Raw genomic sequence first — 26187 nt, 5'->3', positions numbered from 1 at the left:
CACACCAACATTTGGGAACTTCCCCCCGCCCCCTCCCGCTCCTCCACTGCTGCCGACATTCCCACCCGTGCCTTCGCAGGCTCCACCCCCGCCATCACAATCTCATATCAATGCCCACCCATCTCTATAGCAACTCACAGCTTTCTCGGGCAAGGGGTCTCACTATCTTTTAAAAGCAAAAGGAGGTATGTGTAATTAGTGGTGTGTGTGTGTGTGTGTGTGTGTGTGTGTGTGTGTGTGTGTGTGTGTGTGTGTGTGTGTGTGTGTGTGTGTAGAAGCGTGTACCCTGTGTGAAGGTGTGTGTTCATGTATTTGTTTTTGTGTTAAGAGGTATCAATGGTTCTGCGGTGTCTCTCTTTAATCATCACATCCTCTCTCTGACCCCTCACCCCCACCCCACCCCTGCTCCATCTTCCTCCTCCTTCTCTCGCTCCTCTTTATTTTTGGACTTGGAAGATGAACAGGCGCAGGTTGATGTTTTTGGCAGCCAGCAGTTTGTTGCACTCCACCGAGTCGGAGATGGGCAGCGGGACGTAGTCGGTCTCGTTGGTGTCGTTGCTGAAGGAGTGGTGGTGGATAACCGGCTTGATCCACACATCGTCGTAGGGGCCCTTCAATAGCAGGAAGGAGCACTCCAGGACCGAGTTTACCTGTGGAGACACATCCAGGTTAGAGCAGGGGGCCGGCTCCAGCTCGTGAGCTCAAATTTTACAGTGAAAACTCATCTGAAAATCTCTGAACTTTGATCAGTCGGTTGGCGAGAATAAGCAACTTCAAAGTATCGCTGACATACACATTTATCATCAGAAATGCCCATGGGCTCTTCTATTACCTCAAATTTTCTTCTCCATAACTGAATTCCTCGCCCTCATAATGCAATAACTGGTGGTGATTTTAGATATTGCTGCTTTTTTCACAAAAAAGAGAAAATGTAAAAAAATGACACATAAAAACACTCTTGGTCTGTTCAGGCATGTCTCACTGTAACTGTAAAGGCAGCCATAATGCTGTGAAAATGTGCACATGTGTGGGGAGAAGCCATTTTTTAAGCCTTATTTTATGAGACTGTATGCATGCAATCCCAGTGACCACTGACACTGAAGTTACCGCAGCTTCTCTGTGCATTTAGACAGGGGTCTTGGGGTTGTTAACCTGCCTTATTTCTAACCTTTTGGTTAGTCTCTTCTAACCAAAAGTCTTTTAAAACTAAATAAATGTAGACTTCCCTTGAAGTTTTAAATAACAATCATTGTGTGTACAACCAATCTGCCTAAACCCGTAACGCTCTTTTCTTGGCTCTCATCTTTCAGAAACCATTTGAATTTTCTATGCAGCCCAAAATGGTTGACGAGTTTCAGTAATGTGAAGCGCACATGGTAACGTCTGTGTTCAAACAGAAGTACCTTGAGAATACTCTAATCTACCATGATAAACCAAATATCCCCTTAGCCTCTTCTTCTCTTCTTTCCAAAACTGTTTGAAATTTGTCTCTTGCACAAATGGTACAAGAGTCACGTTAGAGTCATGGTAACAGAGTTGATTATCTGTCTGTAAAGTCAGTTCCAGGACCTTAAGTGTCTCCAAACCTCTCCATTCAAACCACATCAGGCGAAGAGTGAAATCCAGCAAGCGTGAAGAAACCTAAAAATAAAGTAAGTGGGTAGCGAGTGTACCTTGCTCTTGAGGATGAGCTGGAAGGAGAGGGTGCGCTTGCAGGAGAGGTTGGGGTTGCGCTCGGAGTCGTTCACGCGGGCCTTCAGCACCCACGTCTGGTTGAGGACAGTGAAGCGCGGCGTTTCATAGTACAGACGAGTGATGAAGTCATCAGTGCGGTACGGCCTGAACTGCACCTCTGGGTGGATACACAAATGCAGCATGAATTAGAAAGGAGGAGAAAGGCTGTGATGAGGACAAAAACTGAATTACAGGCACAGATATCACCAAACAATTTTATCCTCTTTTTTATTTTTATTTATTTATTTATTTGGGGGGGGGGGTTACCTGTAAACCCAATCTTCTCGTAACACAGCAGGCTGAAGATGCTGTTGTACAGCTGCATGTCTCTGCGGTGGCTCTGGTCCATCTCTCCCAGTATTCCCATGAGTTCTGTTCCAGTCTTCGTGGGGTGTGAGCACTCACTCTCGTGTGCTGGTAGCTCATGAAAAGGACCCTGCCACGGGCAGCCGATCCTCTTGTACTTACACTGTGTCACCCTGGCAAGATAATGGTGGGGAAACAGCTGAGCGCAAAGGAAGCAAAGGCGTGGGTGTACATAAACGACATCCTTTCCACAGGTCCTTTGTGATAAATGCGTGACACGTGTAGTGATTGGACGTTACAGTCACCAAAGGTATTAATTAATGTGCGCTGGGAACTAAAGAAAATTAATGCTGCACTAAAGATGAGACCCAACCACAAGGAATAAATGCATGTATTCATATTAGCTACATCCTTTATAGCGGTGCTTTTCAGCGAGAACATGTTGACGCGCGCTATTAGTAATGTGAAAGGTACTAGTTAGTCTCTGCAATGAGGCACGCCTAATTGAAGCCATGCTTACATAAGTCAACCTTCTGACTGGAAAGTTTTGGCCTACGCGGACATTTAAAAAGGATTCCCAACAAAAACACCTGTAATCATGCACTGTAATTATGCCGTATTAAACTTCATATCTTAATGAGCAAACGGCCCCGAGGGTACGAGCCAACGTCAGCGCCTCCTCGCGGGAGACCGCCGTCATTTTCTGTGTGACCCGACCAGGGGAAAGAAAAAAAAACAACAAAAAAAATAACACCTGGCGAAACGGCAGTCGTCATAGCAACACTCGCACAGATACCAGTATTCTAAGCAGGGTCACCTATCGCTATAGCAACAACCCCATAGGACTTCATAAGGAGCCATGAGTATCACATACAAGATAATGTGCAGTCTGTAATCATGTTAGTGGTTTTTCTCCTCTGGAGTAGCTGCTTCACCACATTAACCCCGTGTGATCCTGCAGCGCGTCAACACACACACACACACACACACACACACTATCATGCTACTGTCATATGTCCGTATGTTTACTCTCCTGAGCCCACTTCATTTGATGCTTTTGGGGCCTTTTGTAAGAAAAGTGGCTGGAACTCATTTCTCACTTTCTCTGGCTACAAGTGCTGCAAAACTTGGAAAAACTGTCATTCTGTGTGTGTGTGTGTGTGTGTGTGTGTGTGTGTGTGTGTGTGTGTGTGTGTGTGTGTGTGTGTACCTGTCTTGGCACTCCTCTTTCTGGTGTCTCTCTAAGCTGGAGCGGGGGAACTGTTTTAGGCAGAAGGTACAGTCTGTCGGCAGCTCACTGACAGCCTTCTCCACCGCGAGGTTCCTGCAGCACAGGTTCTTGCTGATCTCACACCTACACAAACAGGGAGAAAAAGCATAAATCACACCTCAGGGCAGGGGTATATTTAAGATTTGAGGTATGTAGAATATACTGACGCAAAGTAAAGCCAAGAGCCACTGAGTACTATGTCTTTTGTTGCCAAGCGTACTATAAGGCTGAGTAAAACTAATTAAGGTGTTTTTGTGTTTGTGCAAAAATTCAGATGTCAGACAAACATGCTTCAATAAACCTAATTAAAAATTCAACCGTGAGAATGTTTCTCTTATAAGAGGCCCAGTGCTAACAAGCAAAAGATGAAATATAAAATATTAAGCAGCAAATGTCGCTGGTTATAGTTTTGTTTAGCATGCTTTCTAAACATTTGGATCTACTCCAGCAGCTTCTTCTCACTATAATGACTGTAGATCCATAATAGCTGGGTACACAGGTGGCACTAAACTTTGTATGAACATTGTCACACATACAGCGATTATTAACATCTATATGTTTTCTTTTTTTAAATATTATAAATCCAAATTCTTTTGATCCTCATATATATTATATGTTTGTTTGATCATCTCCCTGCGAATGCGACGTTACATACCCCTTTGCGTTTCTTTCACGAGTCACGTTTAATTTATGTCACCCTTAAGCTTAACTTACCGGTCCCCAAAATCGGGATCCACACTGGCATTTTATTTGCTGGTTTACCTGCAGTTGGGACATGTGGCCTGTTCCTCCTTCAGACGGGAATCAGCCAGAAGGTGGATAAAACAGCCAGCGCACATCAGGTGTCCATTGGTACACTAGTAGGACAAAAACAAGATGCTGACGGGTCAATCAGAAGGTCTGAGGAAAGTGATAAATTATCTTGTGATGTTGTTAAACAGGAAGAAACCTAGAGAATAAATATTGACTTAAATGTGTCAAATATTAATAAAATAACAGATCATATGTTACATGGGTTTATTTAAATAATAAACTGGAACAACTTATAAATATGAAAGAGTGGTCAGTTTAATTTATATTCATATTACAACAAATAATTTAGTGTAAAACCATTCAACACGTTTGCTTAAATGTTTGGTTATTTATAATTTTGGTTAAGTTGTAATACTGAATTGGCTATATCTGCTGAACAGGCTGTCTGCCTCTTTCTGTGAAATATCTGACAGATTATAACTCAAAGAAGAAACTATACTTCTTTTTACATAAATGATGTCATTTTCTGTGTGAAACTGGGCTTAACAAACCTAGCACAATATATCTGGATGCATGTGCAGAATATTATGTATTGAAAGAACATAGCGTTGTGTTTATATTACCGATAAATGTTAAAGATTAACACTGTGTAGTCAGGCATGTAAATGCAGATGACTACCTGGACAATGATTGACTTAGCAAATGTGCTCCTTTGACATTGACAAGAGAAGTTTGGGGTTATTATGTAGAAAGCTGGGGTAAAGATCAAGGAAAGGACAAAAGATTATTCCGATTTAGGTTTTGGGAGTCTTATGAGGGGTTGGGGATGTAGTTTTTCTGTTTCTCTCTTTCTCTCTCTGAGGATAATTCACAGTATTATGTTATAAACTTGAGCCAGTACAGCTGACCACCTGGCCTGGTTGTGTCTGGTCTCTTGGCCTCATGGCTCAATCTGCTGTTGACACTTGGGGCCTTTGTCGGATCCAGTATCACTAAAAATAAATGGAGCTGGCCAACACATTCAACAGGTTGACAGTGGGGATTGAGGGCTGGGGACACATGGGCAACTTCTATTATGAGGTTGAGCTGGTGTGCTGATGTTTGTTTGGGGTTGTGGGGTGGGTGGAGGGGGCCAGATTTGTGATTGACAACATGTTTACCTGGTATACAGACGCCTTGGGCAAGTCTAGGCACACGGTGCAGCACAGCACTGAGTACAGTCTCTCCTCCAGCTTCCCTGCCTCTCCCTCGGGTAATTTCACCCTCTTCTTGGGTGGCTCGTCTGGGTTTGGCTCGGGCCCTTCTCGACGTATCGCGACCTCCTCTTGCATGGCTGCGACCCCAGCGACAGCCTCCACAGCTACCCCCACGGCCCCGACCCCTAGGCCGGCCGAGGAGGAGCCAGGGGCGGCCGCAACGCCTACGTCTCGCTCTTCCAGTGAAGACATGACGGTGGCTTTCTTGAAAAGCCTGTTATGTACCTGCCGCGACCAGGCTGAGCCCGAAATACCTGCAGGTTAGCTCGGGGTTAGCTTACCACCTGTCAAGCTAACGGTCAGCTGACAGCAAGCTAACGTGAGCTATGCTAGCGCTTCGGCAGTCAGGAAGGAATGCAGGCCAACTTATTGTTAACGCGACCCTACATTCACAAACTTGTATCTTAACACGCCAATTAATGAATAATAACGACAGCATGTGCACAATGTAATCACGACTATCTGATAAATTAAATGTCGACTTTTTTGGGGGAGGGGGGTGACTTACAGTTAGGCTAGCAGACTATGCGGCTAGCTACGTTGACAAAAACACAGCAGTCCTCTCCCTCTGCCCAGGCAGAACAAAAACAACCCGGGCTCTCTCAGCTGTTGGTGCCCTCTCTCGACGCCGTTACTCGCAATGACAGCGGCTTACAACACCAGCGGGCCCGGCTCGGCTGCTCCCTGCGTCCCTGCTCCGGTACCGGCTGACTGTCCGCGGGACTCGCGGGACGTGTCGGTGATTAAAGCTGCTGCTGGAGACAGTTCCGTTGGGACTTGTCTCTCTAGCTACACAGCCATCTTTGTTTTTTTGGGGGGGTTTTTTCTCCTGTCCGTCTCCCCCCGACTTCACCCCACACAGCCTTTTACGACTCCAGGTCAATTTCGTTAATACTCAGACAGGTTCTCGATTTAGATTACTAGCAGAGACGCAGATATGAAAGTAAATATTTGTCTGTCTCTGCCAGGGCCTCTTATGCGCCAGTAACTACTATAGCACAGCCGTGAATGGGCTGACAGCGGAATGTTTTGTTGTGGCAGATGACTTGGGGTATTTAAAGAGTTTTTAAAGGCGCATGCGTAGTGTGCACCTGTGGGTCAGCGTATGGCAGGGCTTGAAAGGTGACTAAAACCTGATATGCGACGAAATTAGGGTACTACACCAAAGCACACATGCTCTATATAATTTAAACTGTATATATTATAACACCGTGATAACATATTTACTAATAAGACTGCTGTGTAACAAACAAATAAATATAACTTTTATCAAAACCTTTTGACTAAAATAACCTCGTTTCCGGTACTCTGGTACGCCGACTCGATGTTTATATCCCTGCTGCAATCTATCAAACCGGGTTCATCTGATGTTGCTTATTAAGGATACATAAATTATTCAGCCCTAAACATGTAGTGCTCGAATAACTACCACTACGAAGCCATAAGCATTTATAAGCGTTTGCATGTCCTAGATATTTGTTTGAGGAGCACCGAGGGCTGGGAGGGTTTCATATGTAAAGGATGGGGGTGTTATGCCTGTGCTTTGGCTGCTTTGGGTGGGGTGGGCAGGATGTCAGAAGGTCAGCTGTTTGCAGTCAGGAGGGACAGATCTAACCACTCCCACTGGACACACAGATCTGCCTTATTTGGTCTGTGTGGAATGGCCTGCAGCCCCACTCAGCTATGTACACACACTTTACCCAGTAGCCCTATGTGCTCACCCTGTTAGCGGTGTTGGGCAATCTTCATTACTTACTTGAGCTTACCACATACCCATTTGCCACAGATGGCTGTCTGTCATCACACAGGATCAGTAACATAAACTCAAATTTACAGAAGCTGGTTACACCCAACACACTGTATTGCCAACAGAATTTATTTGGACAAATAATATACAAATGTATGTATATTTTTATTTCATGAGCAGATAACAAACTAATGTTGCTAGATAAATAAGACAGATTTCTAGGAAAGAACATCTAGTATAAAAGTATATCAAGTATAAAAGGAAGCTGGATCAGCTTCAGCTTACAGCTAAAAATAACTACTAAAACCAGTGGCATACATGACCTTTTACTCTCAAAGTTAACCATAATTTGCAGAAGAAAAAGAAAAAATACCAAAAATTGACTAAAAAATGCATTTTTAATGCACCAGCATGTAAAAAAATCAGAAACTGCGCTTCACTATTTTCCTTTCCATCCTTCTCTCACAGTATTGCACAGACAGTGCTTTGGTCATTACTTGGTCATTACACAACACGGTGATTAGTTTCTGATTGCAGGATAAATGGATTACATACATTTATGAGATGTATCCAGCCTCATTAATCCGACCATATTCATCCCCAGGAGAGTAAAAATCGCTTCATCTGCAGGCCATTGAAGGATTCAGCTGCCAAGAAATCAACAGTATTGTCCGGAACAATGAAATTAATGACCCTGATCTCATCACACAAATGGGAGATTGACAGTAACATCAGGACAGAGTTGGAGGGTGGGCGATGGTGGTGGCATGTGCGTCTGGTTTGTTATGGTTTTGCGGTGCAGAAGTTAAGTTCTGTTGATGCAGAGAGGAAGCAGGGGTGGAGGATGGGTTGGTTGGAGGTGTAGAACCTGTAGGTGTCTGCATTCTGGTCTGTTTTGCTTGTGTCTTAATCTGTGGTAGAAGTTCAGTTTCAGCTGCTGTGGGGGAATCAAGGTGATTGAATTTAGAGTTCAGCAGCTTTGGACTTGGACACTGTGTTTCTCGTCTATCTGTAGAGGCAGCCTCTGGTTTATGTTGACCAGTCGAAGCCTCTGAGGGTGTGTGCTCTCCGTCCTGTGGGGATAAGTGGCTTGCCTCCACTAGATGTTGCTCTGCTGGTTTGTTCTTATCCTGTCCTCTTCCACTGCTCATTGCTGTTTGTCTCTCATCTTGTCTGCCGAGCTCCTTCAGTGCGTTCTCCTCATTGATGGCGCGTTTTCTTGTTTTGTCTGTCAGTGATTCTGTTGTGTTTGTTTTAGGTGGTTTCTGGACTGTTTCTGGTTTTCCTTCAGTGGCTTCTGTGTCTCTCGGAGTTTTGTCTGTGAGCGCCCTCTGCTTGCAAGTTGAAGCCATTGCTTTCACCCAGGGATGCAGGAGGGTCTGCTCTGCTGTCAGCCTCACGGTGGGGTCCGGCTGAAGGAGAGCTCGGATGAGGCCTCTTGCTTCTGCACACGAGTGCACACAGAGAAAAAACACGCTGTAAATATGTGTGTATACACATATTTGCTTTTACACTTTTACACGAGTACTTTTACTTTTACTTGTACACTTATACTTAACTCACCCTCTGATATGGGGTCCCAGTAGGGGGATGGAAAATTAAGCTGTGCCTGCTTTATTAGCTGGAACAGCTCTACCTGGTCACGATTACGACTGCGAAATGGGGGGAAGCCACACACCAGGATATAGAGAATCACACCCAGAGCCCAAACATCCACTGCTACACCATAACCTGACAGTCAAAAAACAAGTACAACTTTTCAGAATAACAAAACGCAACCCAAATTCAGGCAGAGGAGTCACATAAAGTCCTCACCTGTCTCACAGAGGATCTCTGGGGCTACATATGTGGGTGTGCCACATATGGTGAAGACTGGCTCAGTTACAACCATGGCAAGACCAAAGTCTCCCAGCTTCAGCCTGCAGATGCCAGCAGCGACTTGCTCTATCTGAGAAAGGGAGTAGGTGAAATAAAACACAGACGGAGTGAGCCATGGAGGCAAAGTTGGGTTTGAATTTTTTGAGTCTTTGAGGTCATCAAAATATTTATCCCGTTGACATTTTTGTGCATCTTGGAGTTTAAAAAATAATTGCACTTTCTTACTCTACAGACATTATATATAATACTTGTATGATGATCTGACAGCACACTTGTGTTGATGTGGCTGTTTTGGTTTATGAAGTCAGAGAGTGTGTCAAACTCGAGTGTTGGTGGGAGAAAAATTTGAAGAATAGCTGCTATAATCTAAAGTCATTTTGTGGCGGTTCTCCTTCTAACCTCAGTTTGTGTAGCGTACTACAAAGTTCAGTTCTAGGCTCAGTCTTATCTGCTAGACTTAAGATTACTAGACACATAAAGGATCTCAACTACCATCTGCTTTTAGCAGTGTTTTTTTTTTTAATCTATATTTATCTCTGTTTATTCATTATTATTAAACTGTATCTATTTGCTTTGGGGTTTTGTTTTTTTAATTTTTGTATTCTAACCACAAATCTAGAAAGGTATTAGTTTAACAAATGTTACTTAACATGATGGGCATGCGACAAAACTATGACCGACCTGTTTTGATTTCATAAAAAATATACTTTGTACTTTTATTTGATGTTATGTTTTGCTGTGTGCATGCATGTGTTTTGTTGCAGAAGTATCCTTTCATTTGAGTTATTTTCATTTTGTTTTAGCACGCATGTATTGTGTCACACACTTGCCAACTCATCTATGCACTGCTTTAAACCACTAATATTGACTTATGTTAGGTTTTATGGTGTGGGTGTCTCATTGGTGTAATTATTGATGTTACACAATATGTATGTTGTGAAACATAAATAACATGAGAAGGCAGACTTCTGCTAACTAAGTTAACAAAGTGTTTTTGCCAGGGGCCCAATTGTGTTAATGTTTGTTGTCACCCTCCTTAAGGACCCCTTTTAAGCCAGGGAAAACCCTGAATAGTATTATGTTAAAATGAAAAAAAGAAGCTTGATTACCATTTTTTACACACAAGACCTTGAGAACCCAACAATCATTCTCACTACCCTGAAACCCACCAGGAGGTTCTCTGGCTTGAGGTCTCTGTGGACGATGCTCTTGCAGTGGATATAATTCAGAGCTTCACTCACATCTGACACCATCAGTCCTGCCTCTGCCTCTGAAAACTTTCCCCGGTCACTGATGGCCTCAAACAGATCCCCTCCACTCACCAGCTCCATCACCAGATAGGAGTGAGTGTTTGTGTGGTGGTGAGCGAACAGCCGCACTATGCGAGGGTGACGCAGACTCCCCAGGAGACTCAGCTCATTCTGCATCATGTGCTCTCGACCAATCAGTTTGGTCCGCTCTACTATTTTGATGGCGAGGGTTTGACCATTGTCACGACGGCGGCACTCTCGCACCACCGCAAAGTTCCCGTCTCCAACCACACGTCCAAATTCGTAGCATTGCTCAATGTCTGTCAGGGTGACGTCTCTGCCATCGGTGGGGGGGTCAGAGGTTTCTTTATTCTGTGATTCTTTAAGAGCTTCACCAATGTCTGGAGCTGCACTTTGAATATGGCTCTTCTCCTCATCTCTGCTGATTGGTCGAGGAGATGATGGGTTGTTATAGATATCCGGCTTTATTGCCTCCTGCTCTTTTTGCCTCTTTGACACAGGAGGAAGTGGGACCCTCGCTGATAGCACACTGATTGGTTGTGGACTCTGATGTTTAAGTCTTCTCACTAAGCAGTTTTCACAAAGTGCAGGAGATGGTATGTCTGCATTTCTTGGAACCTCTTCATGTTTAAAAGGATCAATCAGAGAAGGCTGATGCACTCTGACTCCTCCCCTCACATTTAGCCTCTGCAGGTGGTTGGGAAGGTGAACAGATTTTCTGCATGAATTCTTTTTATGAAACTTCTGTGTGTCAGAATTATATTTGTCTGCCTCATGTGTGTCTGTATGTTGAGATGTGTGAGTATTAGTATAAGGCTTGGCATGTGTATTTGTGTCTTGGCATGTCTCTTGGTTAGTCCCACTGCTGTCGGTCCCTTCGCTGTACCCACTGTCAGCCTTGGCTGCTTTATCTGGCGGTGGCCTTAGTCTCTTCTCCCAGGCCCGCTGCGCACTTGATCGGTAATGTGAATGTTCTGGAAATAATTCCTCCAAAGCTTCCTGCACACTGCTCAACTCAGGACGAGCCTTACCAAGAGCCAGGAAGGCGACCTCCCCTCGGAAAAAATCACACACACCCTTAACCTGTGATAGACAGAGACAGTGTTGAAAAAAACACACTCACAGACATCAGATCTGCAGCAAAAATTCTATCAATTTCATAAGGCTGCTAAAATATTTATATTTAATATAAAATCATGTTTTTCTTTTTGATCTTTTCCACCTCTTTTAATTTCATGTACTGTGATTATGTGGCTGTAGCAACCTATATTAAAATGCTCTGGCTAATTATAAAAGCAAAGTTAATAGATTTTGTGCAATGATTTATTTGTCTGAGAAATATACTATCAATGTGCATTATTTTGCTCAACATTGTACAGAGCAAACTGTGAGGGATGCTTCTCAGATTAAACCTGTGAAAAATGTGCAACTTATTGTGAAAAGAAAACATTGAATATCTTTTATTCTTAGCTAAGTTTATATTGGTTCATTTGTCAGTCAGTTGTGGAGTACAGCAAAGCCTAACACGGTCTTGAAGACCTGGAACCCCTAGTCCCAGTCTTTGTCACTTTTACATACACACCATACTGCTTTATGTCCAAATATGTTTTCTCTGTGTCCAAATCAGACCATTCAAAACATTTTTGAACACAAAAGAAAAAAACAACAACTGTGCACCTTGCACAAATGGGGTTTTATAGTTGCACATTTTCCCCCTCAGTCTGAAAGTCTGAAATATGTGCCAAATATAAATAATATTCATATGAGATGATTTGCAAATCTCAGAGCCTTATACAGTATTTTATTAACAGATCTTTTTTTAATTTGATAGCAGCAACACATCTCAAAAGTTGGAAAACTAAGTGGTACTAAAAAGAAACAGCCAGAGGAATAATTTAGAACTTTAGGTTAATTGTGATCAGGTCAGTAACATGGCTCAACCATCTATAACAAAAAATATTAACAAATTACAGAAGAATTTCAGAACAATGTAAAAACACATCATTATCAAATAGTAAAAATTAACCTAAAAATATAAAAACTTTGAATATCCAAACATCTACAGTGCATAACATCGTCAAAAAATTCAGAGAGAAATTCTGGAAAAATCTCTGTGTGCAAGAGGCAGGGCAAAAAAAAAATCTGTGTTGGATGTCTTTGATCTTAAAAAATGGTACATTTTCTGAGTTAAAACATTTTATATATTTTCAATGCTCTACTGTAAATAAATGTTCAGTTTATAAAATATGCAAGTCGTTCCATTCTGTTTTTATTTAAATTTTACAGTTTCCCAGCTTTTTCAGAATTGAGGTTGGAGTAAATGACCACAAATCTCTACATTGAACTGTATACTGAATGTGTGGGGTGCAGGAGGTTAATAGGGGCGCCTTCTGCACATTTTTGCCTGCTCCTTTTTCAAGATAATCTGGTCATGGTTGGGCCTCACCTCTCGTGCATGAGTTGTGTAAAGACGTGTGACTCTAGCTCTGTGCCAGCGAGGAAATCCCAGTGCCTCTGAGATATCCAACAGCAGTTGCTCAAAGGACACCACACCCCTGCGGTTCAACAATACTGTTACCTTGCAAGCCCAGAGACAAAAATCACTGTTAGGTTAGGAAATTCATCCCATCTAAATTATATTCTTAGAAATTGAAAACATCAAATCATCACTTTTAGAAGGGATTTATAAATCATCAATATTGTCTTTAAAGTGGTTAATAAATCAGGTTGATTCTAAGCTATTAATAAGAATCACTTTTAGAGTGTCCCTTCTTTTCTTCTACTAACACTTCCTTTATCTTATTGGGTCTTCTCTTCATTAGATAAACATCTCCAGTGGACTGTATGAGCACTTCTGATGAAGAGTTGCCATGAATCAAGCCATCATTGTGTTGCATTATTATCAAATAGAAAGCATTAAAGTCACCACAGGGGATTTTTTGATATCGTTTTAATCCAAAAATGGTTGTAATAACATGTCTCATAAATAGTCTGTGAGGCACTAGTAAGATTGTGCCTTATTTTAAAGAGCTACCAAAAACAGTCAACATTTAGCTCACCTTCCGTAGTGTGCTTTGGCTACATGGGCGGACAATGGTGACCAGATGAGGCCGCTCAGCGCTCTCCTCTGCATGCCGGGTGTGGAATAGGGGGAGGAGAGGAGGAGGTGGAGGAAGAAAGTGGGACCTGCGAGCATGTTCTGCAGGATGAGGGTGAATGGGCCAGGGCTGGGGGACCCCAACTGGACGTTTCGACATGGGTACAGAAGGACCTGAAGCAAAGGGAGGGGTAGAGGAACAAACACGGAAACCAAGTTGGATTTATGAATGTGTGCTATAACACTGACTGAAGTTGACATGGCTGGTAGATCTCTTGTAGACTTGTATACAATAGAAACTCATAAGTAACACAACACCCGCTCCTCATCCTGTGAGCCTGTGTGAGTGTGAAAGCAAATCCGGCTGATCAGATTTGAGTGTTTTCCATCCTACAGAGTCCAAAGGCCATTTGAGATTCCTCAAGCACCTTGCCCCGTCGGCTGAATTATTTAGGCTTCCTTAAGTCATGAAAAGCCGTTACAGATATACACACGCCCACACCAACAAAAGCTTGTGTGACCTATTTAGGGCTCAGCAAAATCTGCATGATTAATGAATCATTAGAGACCCACACAGCATCTTTGACATTTCACTTTCTGGCAATGCGGTGAGACAGAGAGATGCTATCCATTCAGTCAGCAGAGCTGTGGGTTTTATGTTTTGTTTCCACACAAAGAACAACGGACAAAGACACAAGACTTTACCTTCAGCATGAGCAGCCCCCCCCCCCTCCCCCAAATGTGAGCAAACACACACACACTCAAAAAGCTTTTCAGAGTGGACACAGAAAAACATTCATGTCCCATAAAGAGCCAGCTGTGACCAGTCAAAGAAGACTGAATCAGCCTTTTTTCTGTGTGTGTGTGTGTGTGTGTGTGTGTGTGTGTGTGTGTGTGTGTGTGTGTGTGTTTTGAGCTTAGGCCATATATATTGTGAGGTTAACTATTTTTCATGCCCTTTGCGGGCTAGCCTTTTTCAAAAGAGCCATTTTAGCATGACGTTATAACACAGGTGTTACTAATCTCATTAATTAAGCCCCAAATATATGAGGATATGAATATCAGAGACCATTAATATCAATTAACATAAAAACGTTTTCTAAAGCTTACCTCGTTTCAGAATGGTTTCTATGAAAAAAAGGGTCTTTAAGATTTTAGTTAAATAATATTTGTATTTTTTTAGTAGCTAAAAGTGAATGTTTCCCACCTACTTTTGTAGTTCAAAGTTTTGGCTGAGACACTCAGTTTTAAATTATTTTAGCTGCACGTAAACTCGATTCAGCCCGACCAAAGACTCACCTGGCAATCTTAATTTAGCGTTACGCCCCCCTTCGCATCCATACCGTGCTTTCTGTGAGGGAGTCATGTCTTTCGAAACAATAACATTTAACAAAAAACAAAAAAAAAAATACAGCGAATTAAATTAAAACACAAATGATAAAAAATATATTCAAAAACCAGCGACTCTTATTTCCTGCTCGGCTTTATTCCTCCATGAGCTACTGCTGTCATACCGCCTCTTAGCTTTCACGTAAAGTAACGGGATGCTCTGAGAGAGGGCCCTGTAGCTACTGTGGTTGCTATGGATACAGGTCAAGTTGAACGGATGGAGAGGGGAAAACACCGGAAGCTCAGCGAGTTTGACGTCAAAATAAAATACTTTGAATCAGTGAGCATTGTGTTGCATCTAGATGTGTGTGTCTCCCGAACTTGATACTTTAAAAAAAAATCCACACATATTTATCACGGCAATTAATTACTCTACTGACATATTAAACAAACTAATAGCTCGAGATGGCTAACGATTGTAGCGGGCGCGTGGCTTTATTTTGAGCATTTTTACCGGAAGTATTCAGTTTTGTCTTCAAGACTTGACACCGAGTATTATTGATTTCTTTGAACAGAGTGGACTGATTCTACAGCATACATCTTTGATGACTTTGAAAAGCAAGAATTGGGTTCACAGGTTTGCATTTATTTTGGAATTTCTCTAATCCAGCGGTTCCCAACCTTTTTTGCGCCACGGACCGGTTTATGCCCGACAATATTTTCATGGACTGGCCTTTAAGGTGTCGCGGATAAATACAACAAAATAAAAGTAGCGAAAAAAAGAAAATTTATTCATAACACACATGAAAAGACCCAGGAAAACCGAGTAAACGATAAAAACGATAACAAAATAACGCTGAAAACCGATGAAAACTCTGAAAACTATACATTTCACACCTGAGCCTCAACTCTCGCGGCCCGGTACCAAACGACTCACGGACCGGTACCGGTCCGAGGCCTGGGGGTTGGGGACCGCTGCTCTAATCCACACAGGCTCAAATATATACATAAACCTCCACATGTCTGTGAAGGTTCTCAGTCATCCAGGTCATCGTAGTCAAAGGAGCTTTCAAAGAAAAGCGTCTGGACTTCTTTAAGTTGCTTGAAACCTCCACATGTATTTGTGGGTTGGGTTGTGTGTGTGTGTGTGTGTGTGTGTGTGTGTGTGTGTGTGTGTGTGTGTGTGTGTGTGTGCGCGCGCGCGCGCGCGCCTTAGCAACTTGCACCTAACCTCAGGGGTGAGTTTGGGATCATTAAGGGTTAAAACCCAGACACATTTCTGACAGGCCAACAAAATAGTTAATCTTTTTCAGATTCATATCTTAACCTTAGATTCAGGTCTATATTTTCTCATAAAAAGTCTACCTGTAAGTGATTGTCGCTATTTTATTTATTTCGCAATATTTCCCACAGTCCAGAGACTTTCATGTTTAATTTGATTAAGGTTAAATGGTGATTCTAAATTGGCCAGAGTGTGAATCTCTGCGTTAACCCTGTGATAGATTGGCAACCTGTGCAGAATGTACCGCCTCTTGCCCTATGACAGCTGGGATAGGCTCCAGCTTCAGCCATGACCTTGAACTGGATAAGTGGAAGAAAATGGATGGATAGATAGGATTTGGTTGATCTAGTGGTTAAAAACACAGCATGGGCCTTATTGCTGGTTTAAATCCACGTCAGCGGCATTCACTGTGTGCCATTGCGCTCTCTTTTGCCCTTGTTTTCTTACTTTACTCTTTGTATATTTGGATTGACAGTCCTAGAAGATGATGACTTCATGGCTTAGAGGTTTAAAACAGTGAACATGTAAGAGAAGAGCCAAGTTTTTTTTAATATCGAGGAGCTATGCTTGAATGTCTTTGCCAGTTTCGTCCTCCATTCATCTTCAAAATTCTCAGAAAAGAGAGAACATGAACTGACTCGTCTGTGCTTAAAGCCAGCTACTGTCCTTGTGAAATCACTTTATGTTTCAACCACAGAATGAGGGAGAAAAATGAATCCCCAAACAAAGCCTTTTATATCACAAAGACTGGAGATATGGTGACAATTCACAGTGACGGAGGGGGAGAGGAGCTGCCAGTCTCAAGGGGGTTACCAGAGTTTCACAGATGGAATTTAACACACATACACAATGAAACACACAGTTTGTAGTTGATCTTTAGATACGCTGCCCCCGCCCCCACCCCCCACACACAGCTCTGTCTCCCAGGATACCGTTGATATTGGATCAGGAAGCATCAACTTCTGTTCCGGCTCCTGATCCTGGACGCACCACTGAAACGTAACAGTGCGTGTGTTTTCTCAAAGAGAGGACAAAAGCTCAGATGACTGCTAGGACTATATTTATTATTTATTTTGCCTTTATATCAGGAGGAATACCAGCTTTTTTAATATTTATTGTTATTTTATACACTTTAACTTCAGAGTACTTCAGCAGGGAGCTCAGAAGAGCCGTACCTGGAGCTGAACCAATTTTTTCTATTAAGGGAGAAAGAAGTGGAGACCCTGGAGGGTTAATGTGGATAATTTCTCTGCCATTTGTTGCTAATTTTCGTGAAACTTTGTTAGAAATGTGGGTCACAGGCAAAATAATATCCAGTGCTTCACTTTCTTCATGAGGTTTTGCAGCACGACACTTCCACTGATGCAATCACATTCACATTGATTCAGTCTTTTGGATCGAATCCTTGGCCAGATAATATTAACAAGTTTAAATCAGGGTAAATATCTCAGAGGTGGTAATTTTTGATTTACGTGTTCACATAATTGCACTTCATGTTTCTGACCAGCAGATGTGGCTCCTGTACTCACTATATCTTCCTGCCTGCAGAGAGGACTTGGTTCCATGTGGTTTTCTTGAAAAGGGCTAAGCGATTCCTTGGAAGAGCCATCCAGCTACAGAAACCTGAATCAGCTGTAAGATGCTGCGGTGCGGTGCTGTGTTTCTCTCTGACTGCTTTTTGCAAAACATACAAATTCCAAAGAAGACGACAGGTTGACTCAGCACTCTGTCCTTGAGTGACTCAGTCTGTTTTTCCTCTTTAAAGCTTGTCGATAGGTACTGGAGGATATGCAGAGTAAATCTAGGATTTTGAGCTTAGGCGTATCAGATGCGGTAAACAAATCAAGTCAGTGCTGGTGCTTTCTAATAAGCTAAAAGCCTTTCAGAGACGAACTTTTGGGTTGGCACGCTTTAAGAAATCTTATTTTAATTATGCTTTCTCTATCTTTTTAACTTACTTTTAAATTAGCCAGGATGCTTCTCTGCATGGACTCTCTGAACCCAGTGGCTAAAAGAGTTGCACTTTATTAGTGTTACTGGTTAGTAACCATTAACGAGAAGCTGCTGTTGCGCATGTCATAACAGGCACCACACACCCTGGATGCCATCTGTTTGGGCTCCACTCATCCAAACATCCATGACATTTAAAAGCTCTGACACAGTCAAAGTCAGGCATCTTTTGACTAACCCAGGCATATGCAAACGTTACTGTCAAAGGAGCCATTTTTCATCTGTATGAACCCCATAATCATATTTAGGTTAAGTATATACTAACTTATCCGTATTATATGTGTAAATATTTTTTTACTATTACCTTTTTGCCATGTGTGAACTCTGCAGCTGCAAAGTTGCATTACAGAAACAACATGTTTTGTGCCGATTATTAAATTATAGAACCAAATCAACAACAGTTGTTTTTCCATTATTTTTTTTATTATCAACATAACAGAACAATTATGAAGTGGAGGAAAAACAACCCATTAGCATGTTTAGGCCTATTTTGAAAATGGAGTAGCTATAAAGCCACGCAGGCCACTTTGAACCCTACCAGTGTTTGTGCAGATGAATCAGAGTAAAAGTACTCCACTGTGTTCACAAATAAAAAAAATATAAAAGCTTTGAAAATAGAAACATTTAAAAACAGCCTTCAGCTAATCAGGAAGAGCACTGAGTCAATAGTGTTGGTGGAGGAAGCAACATACTGTTAAATTCTTTATTTTCTACAGTGACATCCACAGCAGGACTCCAGATGAGCCATTTGTATACACGCATCCATATTAACCACCGCTACTAAAGTTCCTCAAAACTACAAAAGTCAGGCACCAGGTCATAAGTGTATGGGGTGACCCACAAAATTCTATTTACCAGTTGAAAGCTGGAGAATAAGTCCTGTGCAAAAACGAAAGAAAAAAATCGTCATTACCACGTTCATATTCATCTGGTTTTTGCCAAAGACTGGAAATGATCACAGACTGGTCACATGAGCCACATGTCCGTGGCTGACTAGTCATGTGATGCCACACATGCCTCAAACTTAGACACAAACCACAAGTGACAGTCGGGTCATTACAGTCTGTCTCTCTCCCTTTCTATCGACACTTTATTAGGTACCCTTTCGTAGCACTGCGTTGGACCCCTTTTCCCTTCAGAACTGCCTTCATTCATGGTAGATTCAACCAGGTGCTGGAAAATCCTCCGAGATTTTGGTCCATTTTTACACGATAGCATCATACAGCTGCTGCAGATTTGTCGGCTGCACATCCGAGATGGAATTTCCCGTTCCGCCTCATCCCAAAGGTGCTCTATTGGATTGAGATCTGGTCAATGTGGAGCTCATTTGAGTATATAGAACTTGTCGTTTTCAGCAAACCATTTTGAGACGATTTGAGATTTGTTATATTGTGTGTTATCCTCCTGCAATCAAACTTTAAAAGGTACAGTGTGATCATAAAGGGATGGAATGGTGAGCAACAATAATCAGGTACCCTGTGGCCCAAAGTGTTCCCAAAATTATCCCCCAGACCATCATATCCCCATCAGCAGCCTGAACCATTGATTCAAGGCAGGATGGATCCATGCTTTCATGTTGTTGTTGCAGCAGAAATCAAGACTCATCACACTAGGAAATGTCTTTCCAATCTTCTGCTGTCTACTTTTGGTGAGCCCATATAAATTGCAGCCTCAGTTTCCTGTTCTTAGCTCACTGGAGTGATACCCAGTGCCGTCTTCTGCTGCTGTCCATCTGCTTAAAGGTTTTGCATGTTCTGCATACCTTGGTTGAAACAATTGAACAATGACAAACTTCTTGAATCTCATAAAACATGCCATGCTGAAAGGTGGGTGCACAATAAATAACACGTTTAAAAGTCTATCGCTCATTCTGCAATCTGAGTCATGCTGATTTATGATGTTCATACTCACCCTGTAATTTTCTATCCTGAGCGCCGCATAGACAAATCAGTGTGAATAAAATTATATAAGCATTGCCGAGAGAGAAGCCGACATATGAACACACTACAGAAGGGAGTGGCAATTTCCAGATGTTTATTTAGTTGTATTATTCCCACACTCACATAAAGTTCTATAGAAAAACCCCAAAACACCCTTCTATGCTTGTGAAATTGGTTTTTGCCTTGTAGTTACAGTTGTGGTCAAAAGTTTACATACACTTGTAAAGAATATAATATAATGGCTCTACCGAGTGTCCCGTTATTTCTAAAACTCTGATTTTTCTCTGATAGAGTGATTGGAACAGATACTTCTTTGTCACAAAAAACATTCATGAAGTTTGGTTCTTTTATGACTTTATTATGGGTTAACAGAAAAAAGTGATCACATTTACTGGGTCAAAAATATACATACAGCAACATGAATTAGCAATTTTGGTGACTTACAAAGTTGTCAGTGAACTGAGCTTCATAGCATGGCCTCTTAACTTGTGAGTGATTATGAGTGACTACAGCTGCTGACTTCTCTTAGGCCAGTTAAATAGGGCTCATTGGATACAAACGCCCACAAACGCTACAATGGGAAAGTCAAAGGAGCTCAGCATGGATCTGAAAAAGCAAATTATTAACTTGAACAAGTCAGGAAAGTCACTTGGGGCCATTTCAAAGCAGCTGCATGTCCCAAGAGCAACAGTGCAAACAATTGTTTGTAAGTATAAAGTGCATGGCACTGTTTCGTCACTGCCAAGATCAGGAAGAAAACGCAAGCTATCACCTGCTGCTGAGAGAAAATTGGTCAGGAGGGTGAAGAGTCAACCAAGAATCACCAAAAAGCAGATCTGCCAAGAATTAGAAGCTGCTGGAACACAGGTGTTATTGTCCACAGTCATACGTGTTTTGCATCTCCATGGACTGAGAGGCTGCCGTGCAAGAAGGAAGCCCTAGCTCCAAAAGCAGCACCTTAAGGTTCGACTGAAGTTTGCTGCTGATCACATGGACAAAGATAAGACCTTCTGGTGGAAAGTTCTGTGGTCAGACAAAACAAAAATTGAGCTTTTTGGCCACAATGCCCAGCGATATGTTTGGAGGAGAAAAGGTGAGGCCTTTGACCCCAAGAACACCATGGCTACAGCCAAGCATGGTGGTGGGAGTATTATGCTGTGGGGCTGTTTTGCTGCCAATGGAACTGGTGATTTACAGAGAGTAAATGGGATAATGAAGAAGGAGGATTACCTTCACATTCTTCAACATAACCTAAAATCATCAGCACGAAGGTTGGGTCTTGGGCGCAGTTGGGTGTTCCAACAGGACAATGACCCCAAACACACATCAAAAGTGGTAAAGGAATGGCTAAGTCAGGCTAGAATAAGGGTTTTAGAATGGCCTTCCCAAAGTCCTGACTTAAACCCCATTGAAAACATGTGGACAATGCTGTTCTTCAGCATTGTCCACATGTTTTCAAGTCCATGTCAGAAAGCTATCAAATTTAACTGAACTGCACCAATTCTGTGAAGAGGAGTGGTCAAAGATTCAACCAGAAGCTTGTGGATGGCTACCAAAAGCGCCTAATTGAAGTGAAAATGGCTAAGGGACATGTAACCAAATATTAGCACTGCTGTATGTATATTTTTGACCCAGCAGATGTGATCACTTTTTTCTGTTAACCCATAATAAAGTCATAAAAGAACCAAACTTCATGAATGTTTTTTGTGACAAAGAAGTATCTGTTCCAATCACTCTATCAGAGAAAAATCAGAGTTTTAGAAATAACGGGACACTCGGTAGAGCCATTATATTATATTCTTTACAAGTGTATGTAAACTTTTGACCACAACTGTATGTGAGGTCAGCGTACATGTATGTTCACACATGCACTCCAGCACACATCCCTGCTTGTGCTGTGTTTTGAGGACAAACACTCTGTGCAGGCTTCTCCTAGATAGCTATAGGGGCTTTATCTGCAGTTGACAATGCAAACAGCAGTTTAACTGATTTTGTTCTGTATTCAGATTGAACAGGCTGAGCCCAAAAGAAGCTTAGAGGTGATAATTATATTAACCAAGATTAAAATAAAGACACGGCTCATGTACCTGCTAGTGCAAATGTTGGTATGCTATCTCTGTTTACTTACGCTTAATAGTGTTTATACTGCACTTGAACTTATGGTTTTACCCAGCACGGCTAAAGTTTCCAGCACACATATGTAAGTCTTTATGAAGAGGGGATTTTACGCCTCAGACTCCCAGAAAAAACTCTATGTGAGTTATAACCATAGTGGCATCCCAGAGCACTATATCACAGGATTGCATAAGAGCAAACACACACCCACACACATTTGGAAAGATATTTCCACAGACACTGACAGGACTGACGTGTTCTTTTTTAATTTTAGATTCTAGCCTTTATAGGCAGAAGAACACCCCCCCCCCCCCCAACAAATAAAATAATCTTTCAATTTTTAACCATATATCCATACATATATACATATATTTGAGTGACATGTTACCACCTATGTAACTGTTTAAATAATAAAATCCAATGTAGGCAAATGAGGGTAAGAGGAAAAGCTGGAACTAAACGATTTTAACCTTTCACCTCCTCTCTCTCTGTCCTCTCCTCTCTTTTTTCCATGTGTCCCTCTCACACCTGTTCATGTCAAGTGTCAGACCCGTGCGCACCACTGATTCGTTCCAGCGCGCACACATGTGCCAGTTTAGACACACTACTTGACACCAGCAAAGGGAGGCCGGTGGAGGACAAGGGCAGTAGGACAGAGTGTGTAACATGGTTCGATAAGTATTCACTATTGACTTTTGTTGCCCACTCTGTCTGCCCGTGTGTGTGTGGTTTGACAGTGTGGTAGTTTTAATGCATGTTTGCTATTACACAACGTCCACAGATCTGACCATGCATTAGCAGATAGGGGAGAATTTCGTCACATTGAGAGAGACAGATAGATAATAAGTGGACACTTGTGCTTCTGCACGGAGGCTAGTTTATGATGCCCTTTGGGGACTTGAACCTGACTGCACACCAACCCATAGGGACTTATATCACAGTGAGGACGAAAACAAGTCTTTACATCTGTACTTGTGAGGAGTGATTTGAATTTTTGTTTTTTTTAAGTTTTAGGCAGGAAATTACACTTGACCTGTATACACATCTCAGAGTGACGTTTTCAGGACTGGATGTTAGTGTTAAAGTTAGAATTAGTTTGAAATGATTTTTGACATGGTGAGAAATGCTTTCATGCTAAGAGTTGAATTAGAAAATTATAACACTCTCATTCAAAGTAGTCTCTCTAAGTAGGGCCTTATTTTAGGAGCGTACTTGGACAATACCAGGAGCGTTGTCAGCTAAGACTACAGCTGAATCCACACAGGAAGCAGCTAGCATCCAGAGCCATTGGAAGGATGGTATTGATAAGAGCTGCACCGTCTTCAATCTCTCCAATGGACCATTTTCAGTTAAAGCAATGGTGGCTCATCACAAGCCTCGCAATATTTCTGAAGGTTTCCAATATATGGTGACATATATAGCAGCACAGAAGTGTGAGATACATTTTTGAAAGGTGGGAAGTTAAAAAAAACAAACAAACAAGTCTGTATGTTATCACCACACATTTCAACTGCCTGCTAAGCCTTTGCAGGAACTATTTGAAAGCTACATGAACCACATGACGACTTTGATTTCTGAACGCCCGCTAACAGGACTCTGACTTACTCAGGGGCTCTGCTTGCATCCATGTAGACCACAGAACGCTAAAGAATTAGCTTTGAAGGAATTATTTGATGTATGGTTTGTGTTTTGTGACAATATTTGGACAACACCAGGAGAGTTGCCAGCAATTGGGGCCTAGAACATCCACTAGGGACCAACTGTCAGCTTCAAAGCAATGTGCTTCTTCCTGCTTTCTGTGGGGACACAGCCTAACACTAGTTAGCTAGCTTGGTTAGCCTAGATACTACACAGTGGTATTAAATGAGACTAATCTACCAAAAACTGCGTTCTTTGAGTAAAACTGAAACATCAACCATCTGTAACTCAAAAGCTTAATAATACAGACCTGAGTACTATAAAAAACACATGAGTACTATTTTTAAAAAGGAGGAGAAAAAACACAGCTGTAATGGGAAACCTTGGGAAATATTCCATTCAACCTAGTCCAGCACAAGCTACAGCTAAAGGTTTTTCATTTAAGCTTTTTTCCTTTTCTGGAAAAAGAATTTTTTTTTAACTATGTTAACTAGAGAGGTTTATATGTGCTCCCTGGTGTACTTTTTTAACTCCATTATCTCCAGTTTTATTGTGACTACAGCATAAATGCTCCAACTATGCATGTGTGTCCATCAAGCAGACTCCAGTGGACTTATAAAAGTATAACTAGAATGACTGCTTGTGCTTGGCATCTGCAGCTGTCTGAACTTATCTTTGGACAGATGCCTTGTCTAAATAGTTACTCTAGGTTCTGTGCTAAGCTAATATTTTATTGCCTGGATCTCTCCGCATTTTTCCTAAAATGCTGCTCTATTCCTATTTAGCTTGTTTCTGCTGTATGATCAGGAACTACGAGAGCAATGAAAAGACCGAAGAACAATGTGCTTCCATCAGTGAAGTCTTGCCCTCTGTGTTCCTGTTTTTAATCTCCCAAATGTGTTCCCCAAAAGTGTTTCAGAAATGGATGGATGGATGGTACCTTTTCTGTCAGGAAACTCCACATTTGGTGGAGTATTTGCATTTTCTGCACCAGGAAGATGTCTGACTCCAAACATAACAACAAGGTGTATTTATTGAGTCTTACAATGCAGTTATTATGCTATAACATCTGGATCTGATTCTCCGGACTCTGCAAAGTTTCCCTTTCGCACATGCAGCAAACTAAGGCAATCCACTTTGTCAGATGTTTTGTTGCAAAAGCCAGAAATTCTCATTTAGCTTGGTAGAGCTGAAAGAGAAATGACTCATGACATCCACTAACTTGCTGTGAAGTCTGCAGACAAGGACCTGCTCTGTCCTCCAAGAGGTCTACCGAGATATTACGTGGACTTTGTAGCAGGGATCTGATAGGGATCTGAATCAGAGTGGTCTGCTTTTACTTTCACCTGTGTCACGTCTAACAAAATGAAAAAAGTGTCATGGGGGGGACCCTAAGATAATGCTGCCAATTACAGAAAAATCTGGAATTTAACAAAAGGAAAATTCCTAAAAATAAATAAATAAATAATGACACTGGAAGGCTGGTCTTTGATCCACCTATTCCTGGTACATTTGAGACTTCCCTGGTGAAGGCACAGTCTGCTCGACACGCTAATAGCTGCAGGAAAGAGAAATCATGTAAATGTATTTGCTCGGGTGAAAATCACCCAGCGATAGTGTTCTGGGGTTAATACAGATCAATTCAATAGTAACAAATCACAGCAACAATCACCTGAAGGCGCTTTGTATTGCAAGTCGTTTGAAACTGTAATCAAACAACCCTATGAACAAGCAATTTGTCAACAGGGAAAAACTACCTTTTAACAGGAAGAAACCTCTGGCAGAACAAGGAAGGGGCAGCAATCTCTAACCGGTTGGAGATGAACAAGTTTTGTATTTGTGTCTAGAAAACAAGCACTATAGTAACACACCAGCACTCTTATCTTCACAGTCATAACTGCAACACACGTCTGCCAGCATACTCGGACCTGTATCTGTGTTTACAAGCACTCTCACAAACACACATACACATTTGGTTACACTTTTCACACTTTGGTGAGCCACATTTAGGTCATCAAAATAACCGGCAAACCACACAGTGCAGGTGGATGGAAACCCCCCAGGTGGAGAGACCAGAGATGAGGAGAACAACTAGGGAGTAAAAGTAGGGCAGAGAAAATACGACATTTACAACCAACAGCTGCAAAAAAAAAAAAAAAAAAAGACTCAATGGTGGGCCTCTTTTCCCTCAGGCTCACCTCCTCGTACTCCTCCACCTCCTCCCCATTGACATCTCCACTCTGCCCTTTCTCCCTCTTCTTTGATTTCTCTACTAAAGCCCTCTCTGATCCTCTTTATTATGGCTGATAATACGAACAGAAAGCAGATGCAAACAAACCTTTCAAGCAATTCAAACACAATTTATTTGCATGGCGATCACTTTGACAAAACCAAGGCTATCACGTGTTCTCTTTTTGCTCCCCCCTCTCCTCCCCATCCCCCGCCCGGCAGTCTGTGGGTGACACAGACTGATGACATCACGAACAGCCGGTACATTCAGCCAGTAAGATCACAGCAAAGCTGGTGGTGCTTTACATTACTCCCCCTGTCTCTTTCTCTCG

General features: G+C 42.0%; 2 protein-coding genes across 5 annotated transcripts; both read right to left on the bottom strand.

Moving 5' to 3' along the window:
* Positions 1-202: 202 nt before the first annotated feature.
* Positions 203-6371, bottom strand: zftraf1 (zinc finger TRAF-type containing 1). Of its 2 annotated transcripts, none has more exons than XM_080862904.1 (7): positions 5828-6371; positions 5224-5573; positions 4073-4167; positions 3251-3394; positions 2002-2213; positions 1674-1852; positions 203-650 (listed from the first exon to the last, which is right to left on the bottom strand). In XM_080862904.1, exons 2-7 carry the CDS (start codon positions 5509-5511, stop codon positions 438-440), a joined length of 1131 nt encoding a protein of 376 aa, XP_080719030.1. In that variant the 5' UTR covers positions 5512-5573; positions 5828-6371; the 3' UTR covers positions 203-437. The 2 variants fall into 2 exon arrangements, with proteins under 2 accessions (XP_080719030.1, XP_080719031.1); XM_080862905.1 differs by having other exon boundaries at positions 5224-5558.
* Positions 6372-7224: 853 nt separating this feature from the next.
* dclk3 (doublecortin-like kinase 3) lies at positions 7225-14828 on the bottom strand. 3 transcript variants are annotated; one of them, XM_080863494.1, is made up of 7 exons: positions 14612-14828; positions 13275-13486; positions 12662-12793; positions 10114-11298; positions 8882-9014; positions 8630-8797; positions 7225-8510 (listed from the first exon to the last, which is right to left on the bottom strand). In XM_080863494.1, exons 1-7 carry the CDS (start codon positions 14676-14678, stop codon positions 7798-7800), a joined length of 2610 nt encoding a protein of 869 aa, XP_080719620.1. In that variant the 5' UTR covers positions 14679-14828; the 3' UTR covers positions 7225-7797. The 3 variants fall into 3 exon arrangements, with proteins under 3 accessions (XP_080719620.1, XP_080719621.1, XP_080719619.1); XM_080863495.1 differs by having other exon boundaries at positions 10186-11298; XM_080863493.1 differs by having other exon boundaries at positions 12662-12770.
* Positions 14829-26187: the final 11359 nt, after the last annotated feature.

Source organism: Rhamphochromis sp. 'chilingali' (genome assembly GCF_963969265.1).
Source record: "Rhamphochromis sp. 'chilingali' genome assembly, chromosome: 17".
NCBI classification, from domain to species: domain Eukaryota; kingdom Metazoa; phylum Chordata; class Actinopteri; order Cichliformes; family Cichlidae; genus Rhamphochromis; species Rhamphochromis sp. 'chilingali'.
This window is presented reverse-complemented; position numbering and strand designations above follow the sequence as displayed.